Genomic DNA, 19,175 nt, shown 5'->3' on the forward strand with positions numbered 1-19,175 from the left:
TTACAAAGTACTGCAGGTTGGTAAGTCAGTTGGCCATTGTAAATTGCCCCTAGTGTGTAGGTGGGTGATAAAATAGGATTTATTATAGTGGGTGCTTGTTGGTTAGCGTGGTGGGCTGGAGGTGGGGTGGTTCCTTCTTTGTAGCGCTTGCACTGAGAGTTTTGTATGAGTATGCTGGTTTCCTCCCAGATCTCAAAGACATGCTGGCATTAATTGGCACAACTGGATGCTCTGATGGAGTTGTACCTAGTCATCACTGGTGCAATGCCAAGCAATCTGTTGGATTTTACTTGGAGCACCTCTTCAGTGAGTTCAGAGTCTCGTTCAGGTCCCTTGCTATAGATGAAGGCAGTTTGCCTGTCTTCAGTAATTGGTTCCATGACTGCTATGTTGGGCTCAAACAAGTCAGCACGATTTTGTTCTTTCCCATTGTGAGAGTGCAGAGTTGTAAATGGTATCATAAATTATATTCCAGCACATCTTTGTGGTCTGTTATGAGAATTTTGAACAGTGCTTGTCCATGAAATTGAGGAGCTTTTGCTGCTTCTAGGTAGACAGTGTGGTTGATGTTGATATGGGGTAGCCTTTCTGGTTTGAATGGAAAAAGCTTCAAGGGGTGTATCCTGACCCTGGTATACACCAGGGAATGATCTTTGTCACCCTTTGCAGTGGTGGCTGTCTGTTGGGAATGTTGTTAAGAGAAATGACTAAATCTAGCTGGTGCCATTCTCCTTGCTTTGGATGTCTTCTTGTGGCAGGATTTGTTCTGAAAGGATGTTTTAATTACACAGCTCATGACAACAGCATTTCAACTAGTGTCTGCCCATTTTCTTTACTTGCACCTCAGCCATTTCTTCTGAACTCTTTCCTAGCTGGATGGACATGAGGTTTTCCAATCTCAACAAGTCCTCCCTTGTGAGAAGGCTCTGCTGGTGTTTATCCTATCAAATTCCAAGTCAATCATAACTTTCATATAGGTGGTGTTGACCAGATGCTTATGATCTAGTTCTCTCATACACATGATCCTGGTGTTTCAGGTTGCTAATTGTAGAGTGGGTATCTTTTCACTTTTCATGATGAATTCATTCCACTTGCTGAGCTAAGGCTCTGAAAGATTCAAGCAGGCCATAACTGCTGTCTCCTATGTTGTGTTGATACTCCATAGCAAGATGGGCATCTCCTCTTCAGAACACAAATGGGGACACAATTTATGGAGATCTGTGGATGCCCAAATGTCAGGTCTATCATTCAAGCTCTTGGGTCCAAAAGAATACTGTGTTTATCATTGCTTTGGTTGCATTCTGTGTCCAGAAAGATAATCTGGATAGACATAATTCTACCTTTGGGTTCCTCTTAAGATTTTTATTAGTTCTACTTGCTTTCAACTTACCCATAAGGCAAAGGGGCTCCTTGCCCACATCTGAGGATATGGTTCATAAGTGCCAACATTTGACCAAATGCTGATGGACCTGCATGATGGAGTCTGAACCTTGTCTGAGTTTCCGTGTATCGCCACATGGTGGCATGCCAAAGGATTTGCTGAAAATGAGTCTATGAACTGACAGGGGAAGACTGGCTCACTTGGCTTTCTTTTGCACATTACTGATGGACAGTGGTGTAAGCTGAAAGTGAGAACAACAACTGACACACAGAAGTGAAAGCCATACTAACACACACCTACCACACTAACTCTTTCCACCCACACAGAATGCAACCTATCAGCCTGTGATGCACTGACATACTTAAGTTACTAACAAGTAATTAGAACATAAGCACTTGCTTTTTATTTAGAGTCAATGACGTCATTCAGATGTTTGTATGCCAGCCATCCCTGGGAAGCAGGGGAGAATGCAGGGGCAGATGTTAAGTTCCCTCTGCTTAGTACATCAGTGCTGTACAGTGGTGATGCATCTGACCTTTGGTTCATCTAGGGTTTTCACCTTTTGTCAAGCAGGCAGGGATGTCTGAGATGTTCTGAGTCATGGTGCCCTTAACTGCTGGCAGTTCCTTCTGGAACCACCAGCTATCAGACAACTTCATCTGGTCCATTATTTGTTTGTTCAAAGAAACCTTTCACAGTTCCCACACTTTGAAATTTTCAGTAATACCAGATCTCATCATCAAGAATTTATGTTTTGCAGCTTTTGTTTGATTTAAATTACATGTTATAAATAAATTCTAGCAAAATGGGGAAACAAAAATATTTTGACATTCAAGTTTTTTTTGATAGTTGCAGGCTGTAATGTGAAGCTACAATCATCTGCACGTGTCAAAAAATAAGAGTTGAGAAAAATGTTGTGTTATTAACTTTTTTTGCATAAATCCATGAGAGTGAATTTTATTCTATATCGTGATTTTATTCTATATCTCAAATTTTTGGGTAATGTGTGAATTCTTTAAGAGTGAATTTATCCGTTACCCAAACGGCCACAACACAGTGTTGCCTGTATTTATAAATGACAACTGTTGCAAACAAATCTGCTGATATCAGTTCTACGTTAAATGAGCTACATTCGTTAACTGTAATGGGAATGCATTAAAATACCTTGCAGGATACTTGACTAAATTGCAGACTATATTGTGGTTGTTCCTGGGTGGTGGGCCATTTCACACCAACTATATCGGCTGCCTCCATCTCAAACATAACTTCCATTTAGTACATTTTATCATGATTCCACTTTCACTAAGCATTTGTCCTTATCCTTTCAGAGGACATGTACAACATAACTTATTTTATATAAAGGAAATTTGTGGTCCCCAGGGAATCAGGGTGTCCTTTTTGGTTCAATGCTGGCTTTCTTGCATCTGAGCTAGAAGGTTACAAGTTTGATCACTGCTCTAGGCAACCCCAGATGTATTGAGTTCTGATCTTTGAATATTGAGCGGAACATCCAGTGATATCACAACTGGTGGGAATGGAATTGCATGTACTGTCACGTCTAGCGGGTTATCCTGATGGGAATTTGTGATTTCAAGCTGACAAGCTCTTCGAGGAGGAGAGGAGTGCCCCCACAAAAAGTGTTGTCTCTGCTGGCATTCACTTCTCCACCCTAAATAGGCATTAACTGCTGACAGTATATAAGATCTACCTGGTTGATTTTTCATTGGAGCTTGGGTCAAGGTGTGACAGAGTCCTCTATTTGGCATCTTTAGCCTCTTGGAGAGACTTGCACTTCAAAATTGTTTGGGTCTCTAAAAGTTGTTAAAGCCCTAGTGAATATATGAGCAGTAAAATGCTTTCTCTTTTGTGTCACTGAAACGCAAAATCATCGTTGCTGAATTCCATCCCTATTTCTCTTTTTGTATGTTAAAGGGAGAGAGTGCGTAAAGGTTGGTACTACAGTGAAAAAGAAGTCTGCATGCATTCTTACTCTAATCCCAAAGATCTGAATTAGATATTTCGGATAGTTTGTCATAATAACAGATTCTGCCATTCCTGAGGATGATCTAACATTCGGTGGTACTTTTGAGGAAAAATGGTGTTAGTTGAAAGCAAGACAGTATTTTCATGCATTTTGAATATTGTCCTGGTTCCTCCGGCTGCTGTCTATCTCGGGGCAAAACAACAAGGAATCTGACTGAATCCAATTCAACAGAACGCTTTCTCAAAGTAAACAAAATTCCAGAAGGCTCTCAACAAGTTTATTTTTTGCATTTATTGATTGGCTCTTAATTGAATTATTACTCTTTATTTGCAAGGATATTGTTAAACATATTCTAATATAAGTTGCCATAAGTAGTAGCCACTACACAAAAATGCAACTGCTTATGAATCTGTATCGGGTAAATCAACCTTATTCAAAATAGTCTTTTGAAAAATGTGTTTAGTTAAAACTGACAAGTAAAAAAATGACACTTTCTTTAAATTTAAACTGGTTGGTGATGATTGTATAAATACTTAAAGCTGAAATCTAACGATATGTAATTTCGCACGCAATTGGTGGGGGGTGGGGGGGAGGACATGAAATGAAAATTAATATGGTCGTTGTAATCATAGGTACGAAACCACATAAGTGTCCTGATTGTGATATGGCATTTGTGACCAGTGGGGAGTTGGTGAGGCATCGTCGCTACAAACACACCCATGAGAAGCCATTCAAATGTTCAATGTGTGACTATGCTAGCGTAGAGGTAAGTATGAAATTTTAAATCTTTGTTGTTGTTAGACTTATGAAATGTTAGTAAACACTAGATTGAAACTTCATTTATGCATTATAATGAAATTAAAATCTATTTAGTATTTACAAGAAGTTTGGATACGATTCTCTCATTGTGGAAACTTTATGTGTGTACAATTGTGGTGTAGGGTGCAATTTTTGCTGCTTCATCTGACTTTGACCCTGCATTCTTTTGACCAAGAACATTGTTAGCCTTCACCTCTTGTCTCACTTCATCTATTGAAACTCCCATTTATTTCTTTTCTACTTCTACCTTTTTTGTGTTTGTGCTTTTTTGGCCAGTTTCCCATGTTGCACCTTCCAGTAGGCTACAGATCTTTAACTATCTATCCAAGAGTCTTTGCTGTTGAAATACACTTCAGTTTTTGTCTGGGCAATGTATTTGTTATGACGAATAAATTATACCATCCTGGAAAGCAAATTGCCAATTCTTTTGTGTATTCTGTTAGACCGTTCTTTATATTTTACAGGATAAGGGATAATAGTCAAGAATGTATTGAATTGGAATGTGCCTGAATGTGCACTTTGACAGTTGGCTTGTTAAACTAGTATAGAAGAGGGCAAGGAATAATTTGGAGAAAGGCCTGAGGAAGTGTAAAAGTTGATATTTTGTTTTTTGTACTCTTAATCATCGTTCAGTGTTTTGAGTTAGAGCAATGCCGATATCGGTCATTACTTTCCCTCCTTGGTACCAAAAGATGTAAGCTGGTTTCATATGAATTTAGAGTAGGCCACTTGGCCTCTGGAGCCTGTAATGCCATTCAACAAAGTGTAGTTGATGTGATTGCAACTTCAAATCTGCCTACCCTTTTTCACTCTTGCTTCTCGGGAATCTATCTATGTCTGCACTAATATTCAAGAACTCTGCTTGCAGCATGCTTTGAGGAGGCACTCAATTCTCAGAAAAAATTTTGCCTGTCAGCCCTTTGTTTGTAAAATAGCATTATTTCTTTTTTTTACCTCTGAGGAAACATTTTTTCCATATCCAAAATAAATACTTGTTCACACACTATTGCTTCTGTTTCTCAAGGATATAAGACCATAAGATATGGGAGCAGAATTTGGCTGTTCAGCCCATCGAGTGTGCTCCTCCATTCAGTTTGGCTGATTTTTTTTTCAAGCCCATTTCCTGCCTTCTCCCGGTAACCCTTAACCCTTTACCAATCAAGAACCTATCAACCTCTGCCTTAAATACACAGAATGACTTGGATATCTCCTTGCCCCAACCCCTTCCACCTTTTCATCTTTACGTTGCTGCTGGGGTAATGTCATCCACAGAGCTTACTCCCGCCTTTACCTCACCAACAATTCTTAAGTTCACCGCCTCTGAATTATCTGTTTTCTTGTCCGACATCCAGTAGTGGATGAGTGGAAATTTTTTGCATGTAAATATGGGAAAACTGAAATAATTATTTTTGAGCTTTTACTAATTTTATTTTTCAAACTATAGACTCCATTTCTCTCTCTGGTAACTGCCTATGGTTAATCAAATCATTCACAATTTTGGTGTATTTGACCCTGAGGTGAGCTTCCAAGCACATTTCCACACAGGCATGCTCTTCATATTTCTACCTATATGACATCACGCAAATCTCTCCCCTACCTCAGTTTGTATGCTTTTGAAACCCTTTTGAGGTTTTTCTGTCCAGTAGATCTTGCTATTGCAGTGCATATGTGGGAGTCTTGGAGTCCTTCCATCTCTCCCTCCCCCAGGCTCGCACTATCTGGTTTCATTCAAGCGATTGGTGTTCTAATCTGTACTTTTTCGCAGTTTTGCAACCGCTTTTTAAAATTTTGCATCCCTCCATGTCCTCAGTCCCTTTGGCCTTAAAATTGTACCAGATCTCTGTGCTTGTCCAATTTTATGGCCTCCTATGAATCCCTTAATTGCACTCCCATTGGTGGGCATATCTTCAACTGTCAAAGTCCCATGCTTTGACTTTATCTCTCTACTTCTCTTTCCTTTCTTTCAAAAGCTTTTTAATCACACTTTCAGTCACTTGTCTTCGTGTCTCAGTGTTAAATTTTGTGGTAACTTTCCTGTGAAGCACTTTGGAACCTTTTTTTGTGTTAAAGGTGCAAATACAAGTTACTATCATTGTAACATTGCACTTGTCTTTGTTGAAACAACATGTATTTATGTATACCCTCATATAGAAAATTATCCAAGCTTCTTCAAAAGCAAAATTTTAAAATTCTATGCCAGAGGTGAATATATTAAAGATGACCTAAAAGCTAGGTCGTAAATATTTTTAATCTGGTGAAGACCATTCTGGCTGCAAAAATTACCCCGAACTTGCTATTGCCTTTCTCTCTTACTGCACTAATTGTTCTAACTTTGGTGTATGAGCGAGGTTGTGGAGTTTTCTCTCCTCTCGTAAGAATATTTTATAATTTGCTATCCATGCCATTAAAAACTCAGCCTTGTTCGTACATAGAAAGATAAAGTGAGTTAATGTATAGAGATCTATACAAGTGTTAAAAGAAAAAAATTGGATTTCAGCTTTCTTCGTTGGTGGAACCAAAGGTGAATTTCAATTTAAACATATGTTTTATAGAAAAACTTAAATCTAGCATGTGAGTATCTGAAGACTAAAATTTTCTTCAGTTTGCAGATTGTAATTTGAAATAATTTGAAGTTGTCTAGCCCCTGGAATAATTTCACCAACAACTATTATGTAAAGATTTTCTTAAGTAATGAGAAAATTTTGGTACTTTCAAATTAAAAGTAGTCTCAACATTGAATTTTCTTTCTTGTGTTGCTTTTGTATTATTAGATTTAATTGTATTTGCAGATATCCCTTCCACTGCTTTGGACTTTGGGAGGGCGTTTTAAAAAATATATTTTTATGCTCTTGCTTTGTTATGCCAACTCTTTGTTCATTATTTGGGGGTGGGGTGGAAATAAAACACAAGGTACTATTCTTAGAAAAAAGACTTGGAAAGAATGCAGTCTAGATTACACAGCAGTTGAACATAATTCTGTGGCTTTGCACACTATATGAATTAAACAATTCATTGTTATGAGTGCTGTATCAGAGTCAACTTGATTCCTTGATTAAAGCAGAATGGAATGATTGGAAACTTGTTACTGTGTATCCTCACCTCTTTCAATCTGAATTACTGTTCCAGAAGCAATTTAAATACTGGTGGTAGGGCACTTGGTAACTAACATTAATATTGATCTTGTGTTGGGCACCCAGAGAAGATCATGTTTAAAATAATGCACTTTAGGGAGTTTGGTAATGACATTGGGCAGCAAAAAGCAAATACAGTCAATAGATAGAATTGATAATTAGTGGAACAAAGTAAAAGGGTGTGAAATATCTGTCGTTTGGTTTTCCAGGTCAGTAAGTTAAAGCGCCACATTCGCTCTCATACTGGAGAACGTCCGTTCCAATGTAGTCTTTGTAGCTACGCCAGCAGGGACACCTATAAACTGAAACGGCACATGAGGACCCACTCTGGTACAGTAACCCACAGTGCATTCTGCTACTTGCAATTGAGTGCAATGCTTATTTCTCAACTTGTTATGGATGTACCTAAATGGTAGCATAAAAGAATATTCATGTTAAGTAGATTAATTAACACCAAGCTGGCAGTGTTCAGTTGTGTACATCTTTTAGACGTAGTAAAGCAAATAGTTAGTGATGATGCATTGTAATGTCGCATTATGTTCAGTACTTTATGGATACCTTGGTACTACTTTGCAAAGTTCTTCTCAACAACAGTTTCCATTCTGAAATATGCCACTTGTAGAATGTTGGGTGGGGGGGGACATAATGAACAGAATCCATACCAGATGAACCATGTAGGTCTCACAGGTCTGCACTTGTCTCTTGTTCAAAGTAGTAGTATCATAATGTTATCTTTATCAGCTTTAAAGATGAGCTTCAACCACCAAAGTCCAGTGATACAGCTGGTCAACCTCACAAGTGGAGAACAATTTTTATTTCGTCCTGCTTTTCTTTCTGAAAAATTGTAATGTGCTTTATTTTTAACATTGAAGGATATCATGTGGTATTGACATTCCTCAATGCATTAGCACAGATTTTGATGCTTTTAAAGTGTGTAACCATCCATTGTACTTAAGTCTTGAGTAGAATATTCTTATAATGTGAATTTCTTAAGTAGGTGAGAAACCATACGAATGCTACATCTGTCATGCTCGCTTCACTCAAAGTGGAACAATGAAGATGCACATTTTACAGAAGCATACAGAAAATGTGGCCAAATTTCACTGTCCACATTGTGACACAGTTATTGCTAGAAAAAGTGATTTGGGTAAGTGCATTTAAATCTTCAAAATTTGAATATATGTGTCAACAAATTGGGGAATATCCTGCTCCAGAACTATTGATGTGTTTCCAGACAGGTGCTATTTCTAATGTAGTTATACAAGTTTGTAGCAAACAGTAAAATAGTCGGTTTACAATTTGAATATTGTAATATTACAATGCAATATTGGCATTAATTTTTCTGGCTACCAGGTTCTGAATAACTACTTGTAAGATCCATTTTTTGATGTGCAAAGAAAAGAAATTTTGACTTCAGTACTTAGTCTGATGGAGGAGAGTGATACTTATGATGAAAGTAGTGCACTTTTCAATTTGTTTCTCACGTGCATTGAGCAATTAAGCTTTTATTAATCTTAAAGTGTAATAAATATCCATTAGTCTACATTATCAATGTAGCAAAATGAAACTTCAGAAAAGTTCCTGACTGCATTAATGTTACATTTCTGTTTACTATACCTGTTATTATTTATTGTGTCTGTGGGAGATTTGTGTACACTCGCACAAGAAGCAAAAGTTTGTGTAGCTCTGGCTCAGAGCATCAATTAGGGTACTTGCAGTGTATAAATAAACTGTATTTTGTTCTCCCTGTTTTGTGGTAAATAATGCTGTAATGTGCAAGTCAAATCTCTTCAAACCATTTTCTTATAGGTGTTCATTTGAGAAAACAGCATTCCTATCTTGAGTCAGGCAAAAAGTGCCGTTATTGCGATGCAGTCTTCCATGAGCGATATGCCCTCATACAACATCAAAAATCTCACAAGAATGAGAAACGTTTCAAATGTGAACTTTGCGATTATGCGTGTAAACAGGTATTGTAGTTGAACAATCCTTATTAATGTTACCGTGAGTAACGGTGGGGTATGTAGTAAATTTTGGGTTTTTGGTGATTGCAATATTAGATCGAAGACTTTGAAGATGTGGGAATTTTATTTCAAAGTTGGTCGGTAAGAATATGGGAACATGGAAATGGAACTTTGTTCTGAACAGGGTTGAGGTAGATGAATTTTGGACACTGTTTATAAAGTACAAGTGATGGAGAAATAATCTGCAAATAGTATAAATGTCACTATTTCAAAACAACTGAAATGAGTAATTTTGCTGATGAATAGAATGGATGTTGAACTGCAACAGTTTTTTCAGTCTGGATGAGTGATGGCTGTCGGTTTTGAATTAAAGTTGAGGTCGCGGTGTGCATAGCAAGGGCCAAAAGTAATTCCTTAAGTGTCCCTAACTTACACTACATGCCATACCATCTTCAATTAATGCTGCAATTTCCTTCATTTCCTTCCTGCAGGAACGTCACATGGTGATGCACAAACGTACTCATACTGGAGAAAAGCCTTATTCCTGTAGCCAGTGTGATAAAACTTTTCGGCAGAAGCAGCTGTTGGACATGCACTTCAAGCGCTACCATGATCCTAGCTTTATTCCTGCTACTTTTATGTGCACAAAATGTGGCAAAGCTTTCACTCGTAAGGTATGAAATATTTCAAGTTTTTTTAATTACTAACAGTAGTTTATGTGTATGCAGTATCATTAATGTTGAGGCATGGAAATTAATAGACGATAAGCCAGTGCAAAAGAGTTAATAAAGATGGTCAGGGAGGGTTCATAGGGTAGAAATTTAAAGTTAGAACTGCATTGTGGACAAAAGATACTGCATAGAAGAAGACAATGTACAAAAAGAATGGAAAGCTTAGAAGGAGGGTTGTTGTGATGTGCTGTCCCTTCATAAATTAACAAGTTTTTTTTCATGTACACTAGCATGAGAGTTCTTTCAAGAGCACATTTTAGTGCTTGTTTTCCCGCATCTGTAATACTTGATACCTGAGCTGTATCTTTCAACTCGAGAAGAATAGTATACAATTCAGAAAGTACTTGGGGTCATGTAGCAAAGAAAAAGAACCATACTGACCATCTAGCACTCATCTACACTAATCACATTTTTGCTTTTTGAATGCCCAGTAGTTCAGAAAATGGCACCATACCCTTAAAAAAAATTACATTCCTATTCATTTGGGAGGCTGTCAGGATGATCTAGCTGTACAGCTCAGTGCTAGACGCTGTCGAAATGACTATGAAATTGAGCTCTTGTTTTCAAGAGTTGGTATCTGTATATGAAATAACTGTCATCTCTGCTGTGTTATGTGAGAAAATAATAAAGGGCATTTATGCTACTAAATACCAATGGCAATAGGGTTGCTGATGGGGAAAAAATAGCCTTGCCATTGTGTTGTTTTGATGGTGCTTCTTGGCAAACGGTGGATGTGCATAGGGCCTTTTGTATCGTAGGATGGGCCCTGGAATCATGGCTAAGGCACCTTTTTCAAAAAATCGCTTTAGCCATAACATGGACTGTTTAAACGAAGATCGATGGGAAAACCTTTGAGAAAATGATGGAGGAAAATAAATGGGCCCAATGCAATCACACAAGAATACTGTTGAAATATTTCAATCTGCTGTACTATATTACAGGCGTGGTTGGACCAGCAGCAGAAACTGAAGATTCCAGAAATATACCATGTTAGTTGGAGACAGATAATTGCATCTTGATTGGCTTGTATTTTCCAGCATTTACATATTTTATGTATAATCGGATTGCTGGCATATACCACTTAAAGAAAAGAATGCAATATTTAGTATGTTCATGATGTTGTTTGTATTTTTTCCAAAGGTTAGAAATCAAATGATTGTCTTTGTACTTGAAGTTTTTTTCTTTTTAGAGATAAAATTCTGTATGTGTTGACCAGCTTGCTTTGTTTTTTTTGCAGAATACAATGACAAAACATGCTGAGAATTGCAGTGGGCCAGGAGGTGAAGAAGGCGATGCAGTAGAACGCAAGAAGAGCAAGGGACGAGGGAGGAAGCGAAAAATGCAGTCCAAGAAAGGAGACTCTTCTGATAGTGGTAATGCTATATTAATAATGCTATAAGTCCACTGCATTAGCTCCACAATGTTAACTAAAATCATATTCAAGAATCTGTATTATCTCTATAGAAAGTGAGACTGGACATTTTGGTCAGAGATTTTCCAAAATCCCTAACAAATTCGGAATGGAATTCACATAAGGGCTTCTGTTTTCTGTATAAGCCATTGAATGCCATGTAGATCTGCCTGAAAATGGTGGCTGAGCTATTTTTGTTTGCTTAGCAAGAGGATGAGATAATTGTGACCAGGATCTGCAACTTCCCATCCAGTAAAATTGGTTGAGTTTGAACCAATTGAGAACTACTTCTGTCTTAAATTCAATTATGCAGTAGCAGTTTAAATATTTGTTAAGATTTTATGAAATTATTGTGTGTTGCTTGGTTGCTCATTTTCTTCCCAATTTCTAAAATAACTCCATTTGCAGTATTTTCTTTGTTTCATTATAAACATTTGCTGCAAGTATTTCAACTATACAAGGCACAATTTAACTGTAATCTTTGTAAATGTTTATGGATTTCCACTTCGTTTCCTCTGTCAAAGCACTGTGAGAATTATAAAGTGGATGGTTGGTAGATATGATGAGAAAAATTTAAATATTGGCAATCTATTGATCAATCTAGATGACATTTGGAATGGGTTGGTAAGTGGGAGATGGTATGTGTCAGCAATCACCAATGAGACAGTCTAACCAAGGGGATTACCATTTCAACTGGACTAGACAACTACAAGGGCAAGTTAAAGGTCAGGCGAATGATTCACCTCATGACATCCCAAAGTCCTCCTGTCATCTGCAAGGCAGGGAAATTCAACCAAATGCTTGCAAGTTTGCCGGTTGAATACAGTTCCAACATACCTTGGCTATTCCGGAAGCAGCTCCCAAACCTGCAGTCTCTCCAATCAAAGATGAGGACAGCAGGCACCTGGCAGCACAACTGTCTGCAGATTCCTCTCAGAAATGCACAACATTATGCCTCCTGAAACATATTGCCATTCCTTTGGGTTTAAATTCCTACCAAGCAGCACTGCAGAAGTAGTTTATTAATTCAATTAACCTCATTAATTTCAGCATTATTCCATGGTCTTCATGCCTTTTGTTTCAAAAACATTTTACAAAGTTCTATAATGTGTACTCAATGTGGATTAGTGTTACATAGTGTGAAAATCCAAATTATTTGGATTCATTTATGCTATTCTACTCATTGTGAATGGCAATATCAGACTTCGTATATCAGTGAAAGTATTATTTGAGAGGGCTTGATGTAAAGATTGTTGAAGTACCAAAAATAGTTAAAGACGTTGTCTTTGAGTCCAATGCTGAATTGGATAAAACGTGTAAGCTATCGTGTTGTGATGCTTGAATATTTCTTTGTTTTTATTACTATACTTTTGTAGATGAAGATGATACTGCTGAACCTGAACTAGATGGTGATGAAGATGATGAGCCAGATGTGAGCAAGCCTGAGAAAGAGGAAGAGGAGGAGCAGCCTGTTGTGGAAGTCATCCCAATACCAACGCCAGCCAAAAAACGAAGGGGTCGACCACCCGGCAAAGCTAATCAGTCAAACAAGAATACTGGTACTGCACTTCTTTAAACTATTCAGGATGTGAACATACTATGTAGAAGTATCATATTTTTGGTGCAACTTTGGTCCTATTTAAATGCTAACTGTAGTTATTACAATGAGGCACAACCTGTCCTTCGCGAGAGGTCACTGTATATCAGTTATAAATATTGGGTATCATCAGGAGTATCAGTAGCAAGCTGTATGTTGCCAATTTTACTCCAAGCATCAAGCCATTAGGGACAAATCTAGCACCCCTAGATGGGACAGGCAACTTGATGAAATTGATATGTTTGGCTTGGCTCCATTCTGAGCTGATGTTAGGCCTCGAGCTTGCTTGTCTGTCTTTATTTTGCATATGGTTTTGTTTTTGACTGGTTTGATATTCTTCAATAATATGTTTGCAGCATTAGCTGTGGGTTCAGAATATGTTGTTGTTGACCAGTGATAATGGGCTCAATTGTGCATTTGGTAACTGGTGATTCTAAAGGAAACTACCCGGAAGTAAGTCTTGGACTTAACAGACTACTTCAAGTTTGGGATGTGCTGAATTAAGATATTCCATTGAATCTGTCACTCAATTCCACATGGAGACCAATGGTATCTTCCTCTTTTGTTGGGATTCCCCAGTCTCTCTGATCCTACGCTAGTCAGTTCTGGCATAAGATGAGAATACCTCTCTTCGGAGTAGGATTTCCTGACCCGGAGATTGGTGATTATTTAATTTTTTTCCAATTTATTTTTAACTTTTTCAGAACAATTTGTATCCCTTTATAATAATTTTAATTGTGTACAATATTCAAAGCAGTTATAAACTTTTAAATGGCAATCACCTACCAAAGGCTGATGGGGTATTTCAGCAGTAGGGCCTGAGAAGTACGCTGTCTGAGGCTTGCTCGCCACTGAGGTCTTGCTAGGTTCCTTGGGTTCAATAGTAATTAAGATAGTGGAAACGAGTTGACTGGCTGGGTATAATATAGTAAGGGGTTAAGAAAGTAGTAGTTGGAGCATTATGTTGGAAAATGTGAGGTTTGCTGTGAAAGGTCTCGAAAAAATGCACTTTAATCTGAGAAATTAATAAATATTGGTTAAAGATGGTGAAAGGTACACAAACAGGAAGGCAAGTGATATGTTGACTTTTAAAGAAAGTGGGTTTGAAAACAAAAAACAAACAACATGGTGGGCCAATACGGCCTGTATTGTGCCGTATTGTTCTATGGAAATCATGCTGCTCTTGTATGGTAGTTTGTTGAGGTGTCTCAGCCCTGTGCACAGTTTTGGTCTTTCATATTCAAGGCAAAATATGCTCGCATCGGAATCAAAGCAGAGAATGATCCCTCAGTTGATTCTTGGAATGAGGAATCGCCCTATAAGGAGACATTTGAGGAAGATTGGCTTTCTTCACTGAAGTCTGGGAAGATGAAAAGTGAGGCATACAATATTTTGAAAGGAATTGATAGAAACCGAGAACATGTTTCCTCTAGCTGGGAGTCTAAAATCAGTGGGATTGGGCTTGAAATAAGAGGTTGGGTGCAGAGAAAATTCTTTATGCAAAGTGTTTTTTTAAAACAAAAATCTTAGTAATCCCTATGAGAAATGTGGACGATCAGTCTTTGAATTTATTTAAGGTTCAGTTAGCTTTTTGGTTACTAGGACAATCAGAAGAAAAGAGACTGGGCAAAAAAGTGGTCTTGAGGAGCAGGATCAGCTATGATTTTATTGAATGATGGAGCAGGCTTGACAGGCTCTTAAGTTATTTTTCATTCATTGCGAACTATTGTGATTGGTTAAGGATGAAGAATTTCATGATATATTCTCTAGTACTTTGGGAATTTTTAAAATAGTTGATGAGGCTATTTGATACTTCTAGTGTGATCCAGAGTGAGGAGCTTGCATTACAAACTAACAGGCTGCTTAAAGGTGCTGACTGGAATTGTGCAAAAGCTTGGTATTGAATCCCTGGCACATGCCTATTCCAAAAAACCTTTTATATAGAAATTTGCCTGTTCACCTGCAATAACATTTTGAAAGTAACTTCTGAGAAAAAGATTCATAATGGCCATCCTTTAAACTTGATTGCTTTGGTAGCATGAAGCACTTAGCTGCAATTTGACATTTGCTTAAGGAAAGAAACAAGAGTTTGTCGGCCTGCAACACTATTATGTTTGTTTTCAATGTAAAAAAAGAGAATCATATTTAATATTTGCTCCCCCTTCTCCAGTTCCTTCTTTGATTGGAGCATTTTTGATCGGTTCCCCAGCTTCAGAAACAGTTCTGTTCATTTTCTCAACAGGAACAGTTCAACAGTTACAAGAACCTGGGACTACAACTATTGAAAACATCATTGTTGAGATAAAGAAAGAGCCTGAGGCAGAAGATGTACAGGCACAAGCAGGAATTGAGGCTCAGAATGGAGATATCACACCTGAGATGATCCTTAGTATGATGGACCGGTGATGGAAGAAGGCCAGGCATGCTAATAATATGGCCCTGCGGAATAAAATAAACATGTATTTTTTTGCTTTGACACATGCTTATATGAAATGATTTAGACCATTTAACCTTTTGAGTACTAGAGAATTTTTCATCAGGAAGCTAAAATGAATATAGACTAGTCCCTTATAGCATAGAATGCTATTTATGAATCAGAAATTGTTATTTTATTTGTTTAAAAAATTGTCCCCAATATGTTTTCTCTGAATAATTTCTCAGTACTGAAATGGTACACCATGAGATGCTTTGTACGCTTTACGTACACAGAGCAGTAAACTAGTTCCTGCCTTTAAATAACAATTGTGTACAGTATCTGTGCCGTAGCTCCTTTTTGCATAAGAGGAATGTTTCCCAGTGGCACAAAATATTGTGATATATATATGTTGCAAAGAACAAAGGCTATTTTTACCATAAAAGTCCTGCTTTACTTAAGAGCTGAGCAGGTGGAAATTTGACTTGTAGTAAACTTTAAATACAAAAGAATTGTGAATTTTTGGAAGTATAGCTATGACTTTGTGCAACCTGATTATAAATGGTAATACATAAGTTTTGGTTTCTTTTGCTATAGCTGGGTGTCTCAAAAGTGCAAATCACTGATTGAAAATCATTGTGTTACTGTTAAATTAAGTTCAAACCACATGAATTATTTTAGAACTGACCACCCATAGTAACACTGACGTTTGTTGTGTGTTTGCTTTTTTTTTGTACAGGGCATCTCAAAAATGGTCATGCTTGTTGTAGATAACTTTTTTACATTTTAATCTTTTCTAGTGATTATGTATCAAAAGTGCAGGAGAGTAACATTTTAACCACTGCTTGAGACGTTTACAAATTATTTGTCACAAAGAGTCAAACTCTTCCGTGTTTGTGAATATGTGCAGAATCATGTAAAAATTAATTTGCAAATTGAGCTGTTCAGAGCAGAAAATGTCAAATTGTAATGAGCACATTCACAGCATACTACAGGTCCCTTTAAAGTTGCAGATTTTAATGTTGTAAATTTTAATTACTTATTTCCATTATAGGTTGGCTGTCTCCCACCTATTACTTTTTGCTTCTCTGAACCTCATTATGTATCTGATATATTTGTAAGAGGGCATAATGGAACTAATCCTTTAAAACTAGAAGAAGGCAGAGTTTTGAAGATTGAGTATATCCATTTGTGCTTTGTGATGCAAAATAAAGTAATGTGAAGTTTGCGCTGTTGCAGATACGAGAAAGATGTGCCACAAAAGTATGTCAGAAGACGTATGCTTTATTTGCTGAATCAACATGAATTCTTTTTTTGTTCTAGGTGAATTGCAATTAAATCTGCTTTGTGCCCCTTTTTAGCATTTGACTCTGGGTTGATTTTGTTTTTTTTTTATTGTGGCTGTACTGTTTTGGTGAAGGACAGGGAGTCAGGCTGATGAGGAAGCAATGTAAAAATACTCAATGGGTTTGTGAAAGCTAGGGTAAAGCATCTAATTAATGTAGTGCTGTACAGCTGGTAAATAAACCATTTACCTGCCTTTCATGTGTTCTTTCATTTTGGTGAATTTATATTACATTTGCGTATTCATTCATTCATTGATACTTGATATTTATATGTAAAATTCGTTGACGTATATAAAGTAGCATAACAGGTGACTGTATGGCTATTTTTATAATGGTTCATAAAACATTGAAATCCTGGTACAAAATGTTAACCCTATTTTTTGCAAATTTAAGTAAGTTATATTGGTTTTTATTTTGGGTGTTTTTATTCCTCCACTCTTAATCTGAGATAAACAGAATGCATTATATGCAGATTTGCTATTGATTTGGCTGGATAAAATTCCACGTTAGATTTTACTTTCAAATGTATCTTGGAAAGGCTTAGAACAAAATCTTTGAACTTAACAGCTCTGAAATTTAAGGGCTTATACCAGTTGACAATGAAGGGAATGAAATGAAAAATTTATAATTTGTTGGCTTGTTGAAAAATGTTTGTTAAACCAAGTCATTTATAAGTAAGGCATTAATTTTGTGTATAATGCATTGGGCCCTGGTGTGTACTGAGAATGTAGTTAATGTTTAATTAATGATTGAGATGTAGGCTATAATGCCTTTCTGTAATTGGTCGTGAGATGTGATGCTGCGCTGTTAGCTTAAACTGCTGCAGTCCTTTCCCACTGCCACTAGGAAGGGAGTTTTTTGTCATATCAGTTTAGTATAACTGAGTAGCTTGGATATTTCAAAGGGCACTTAACAGTTGATTATATTAGATCTGAAGTCACATACCAAGTAAGGACAGGACATTTCCTTCTCTGGAGAGCATTTGTGATCCAAATATTTTTTTAATCTGCTGGTGACAGATTTTATTTAAATTACCAGATCTGAAGGTGAGACTTGTACATGTCTATTGGATCATTAGTCCAGGGTACAATATTACTATTTCAGTAACATAACAAAGCTGCTTGGATAGTGTGTCAATGGAAATATTGTAGGGTATGCTTCTGAATTCGTCATGGAAGGTGCAGCCATAATCTTCAAGAACACTTAGTTTGAGGATTACGGTTTGGAAGTGCATCAAAATCCACAGGTTAGTACTAAAATTTCAATCTAGTAACTATATTTGACCAACTCTACATGAATTCATTGAAAAGGAGTTAAGTTATGAAAGACAGTCTTATGAAAACATCTTGTTTTGGTGTCCCCAGTTCAAAGATCCAACAACTGTGTTCTTGCTTGTAGCTTTCAAGAGAAAATGAATTTTCGATGGTCTGGTGTGGTGTTTCTTGAAAACGTTCTGATGTGGCCAGTAAAGTGATGTGCTATTTTCTTTCAAAGCTAGTCAGGTAAATGAGGATTTATAAAAGGGATTAAATTTTTAAAGATTCTTTATAAAAAGCAAAAGGATAGTTTTAGATTTCAAATGTGCAAAACCTCCAAAAGGAGTACATTGGGATCTACTAATTCTTAAATTTGTTTTCTTTTAACCCTTGTTACTAAACCAACACTAACCCTGTCTGATGTCAGGATTTCAATTTGTACTGTTTCTACACATAAATGAACTCTGAAGTTGTATGCGCCGGTTCTTGCCTGTGCAATTGTAAAACATTGAAGAACTTGGGTAAAAGAAAAAGAATTGAAAATCTCATCTTGAAATAAACTAGATTTACATTTTTTTTACATATTTGGGTTATAATTGTATTTGAAAGTAAGCAGTCATTTCAATCTTTGGTATAGATCATCAGTTGGGGAAAAAAATTCTGGAAAATGATTAAGTGGTAACAGGACATTTTTAAAAAACTGGGCAGAGCCAACATAGATTAGAGGTCATGTTTGACAAACTTCAGGGAAAAATTTTGGGTTGTAACTAGCAGAACAGGTGTATTTGGGTTTTCAGAAGGTCTTTAAAGAAGTGCTACAGGAGACTATCAAACAAACTTTGAGCCAATGGGTATTGCTCATATGGATTGAGGATTAGTTAACACTGGGAAAACAGAATTGGCTGAGAGGCTGTGACTAATGGGGTATTCCAGAGATGGCTTCCAGGGCCCCACCTGTTCACAATCTGTATCAATAATTTGTATGAGGAAATTGTGTAATATATCCAAGTTTACTGATAATACAAAGCTGAATGACAATGTTGGTCATGAAGGATGCAGGGGTCTTGGTGATATATCGAACATGTCGATTAAAAGGGCAAGGGCACAGCAAATGAAATATAACCTGGAAACGTGAGATCCTC

At 37.1% G+C, this 19,175-nt stretch overlaps 1 protein-coding gene across 1 annotated transcript in view; it reads left to right on the forward strand.

Annotated features, from left to right (window-relative positions):
• The window catches only part of ctcf (CCCTC-binding factor (zinc finger protein)), a 35,953-nt gene extending 17,340 nt beyond the window's left edge, over window positions 1-18,613 (forward strand). The window contains 8 exon segments of the mRNA XM_052028462.1: window positions 3,998-4,131; window positions 7,525-7,645; window positions 8,313-8,462; window positions 9,125-9,285; window positions 9,771-9,953; window positions 11,248-11,383; window positions 12,798-12,980; window positions 15,261-18,613. Coding sequence (XP_051884422.1) covers window positions 3,998-4,131; window positions 7,525-7,645; window positions 8,313-8,462; window positions 9,125-9,285; window positions 9,771-9,953; window positions 11,248-11,383; window positions 12,798-12,980; window positions 15,261-15,424 — 1,232 coding nt within the window. The 3' untranslated portion in view covers window positions 15,425-18,613.
• The last annotated feature ends 562 nt before the right edge of the window (window positions 18,614-19,175 follow it).

This window comes from Pristis pectinata, chromosome 13, assembly GCF_009764475.1.
Source record: "Pristis pectinata isolate sPriPec2 chromosome 13, sPriPec2.1.pri, whole genome shotgun sequence".
NCBI lineage: Eukaryota > Metazoa > Chordata > Chondrichthyes > Rhinopristiformes > Pristidae > Pristis > Pristis pectinata.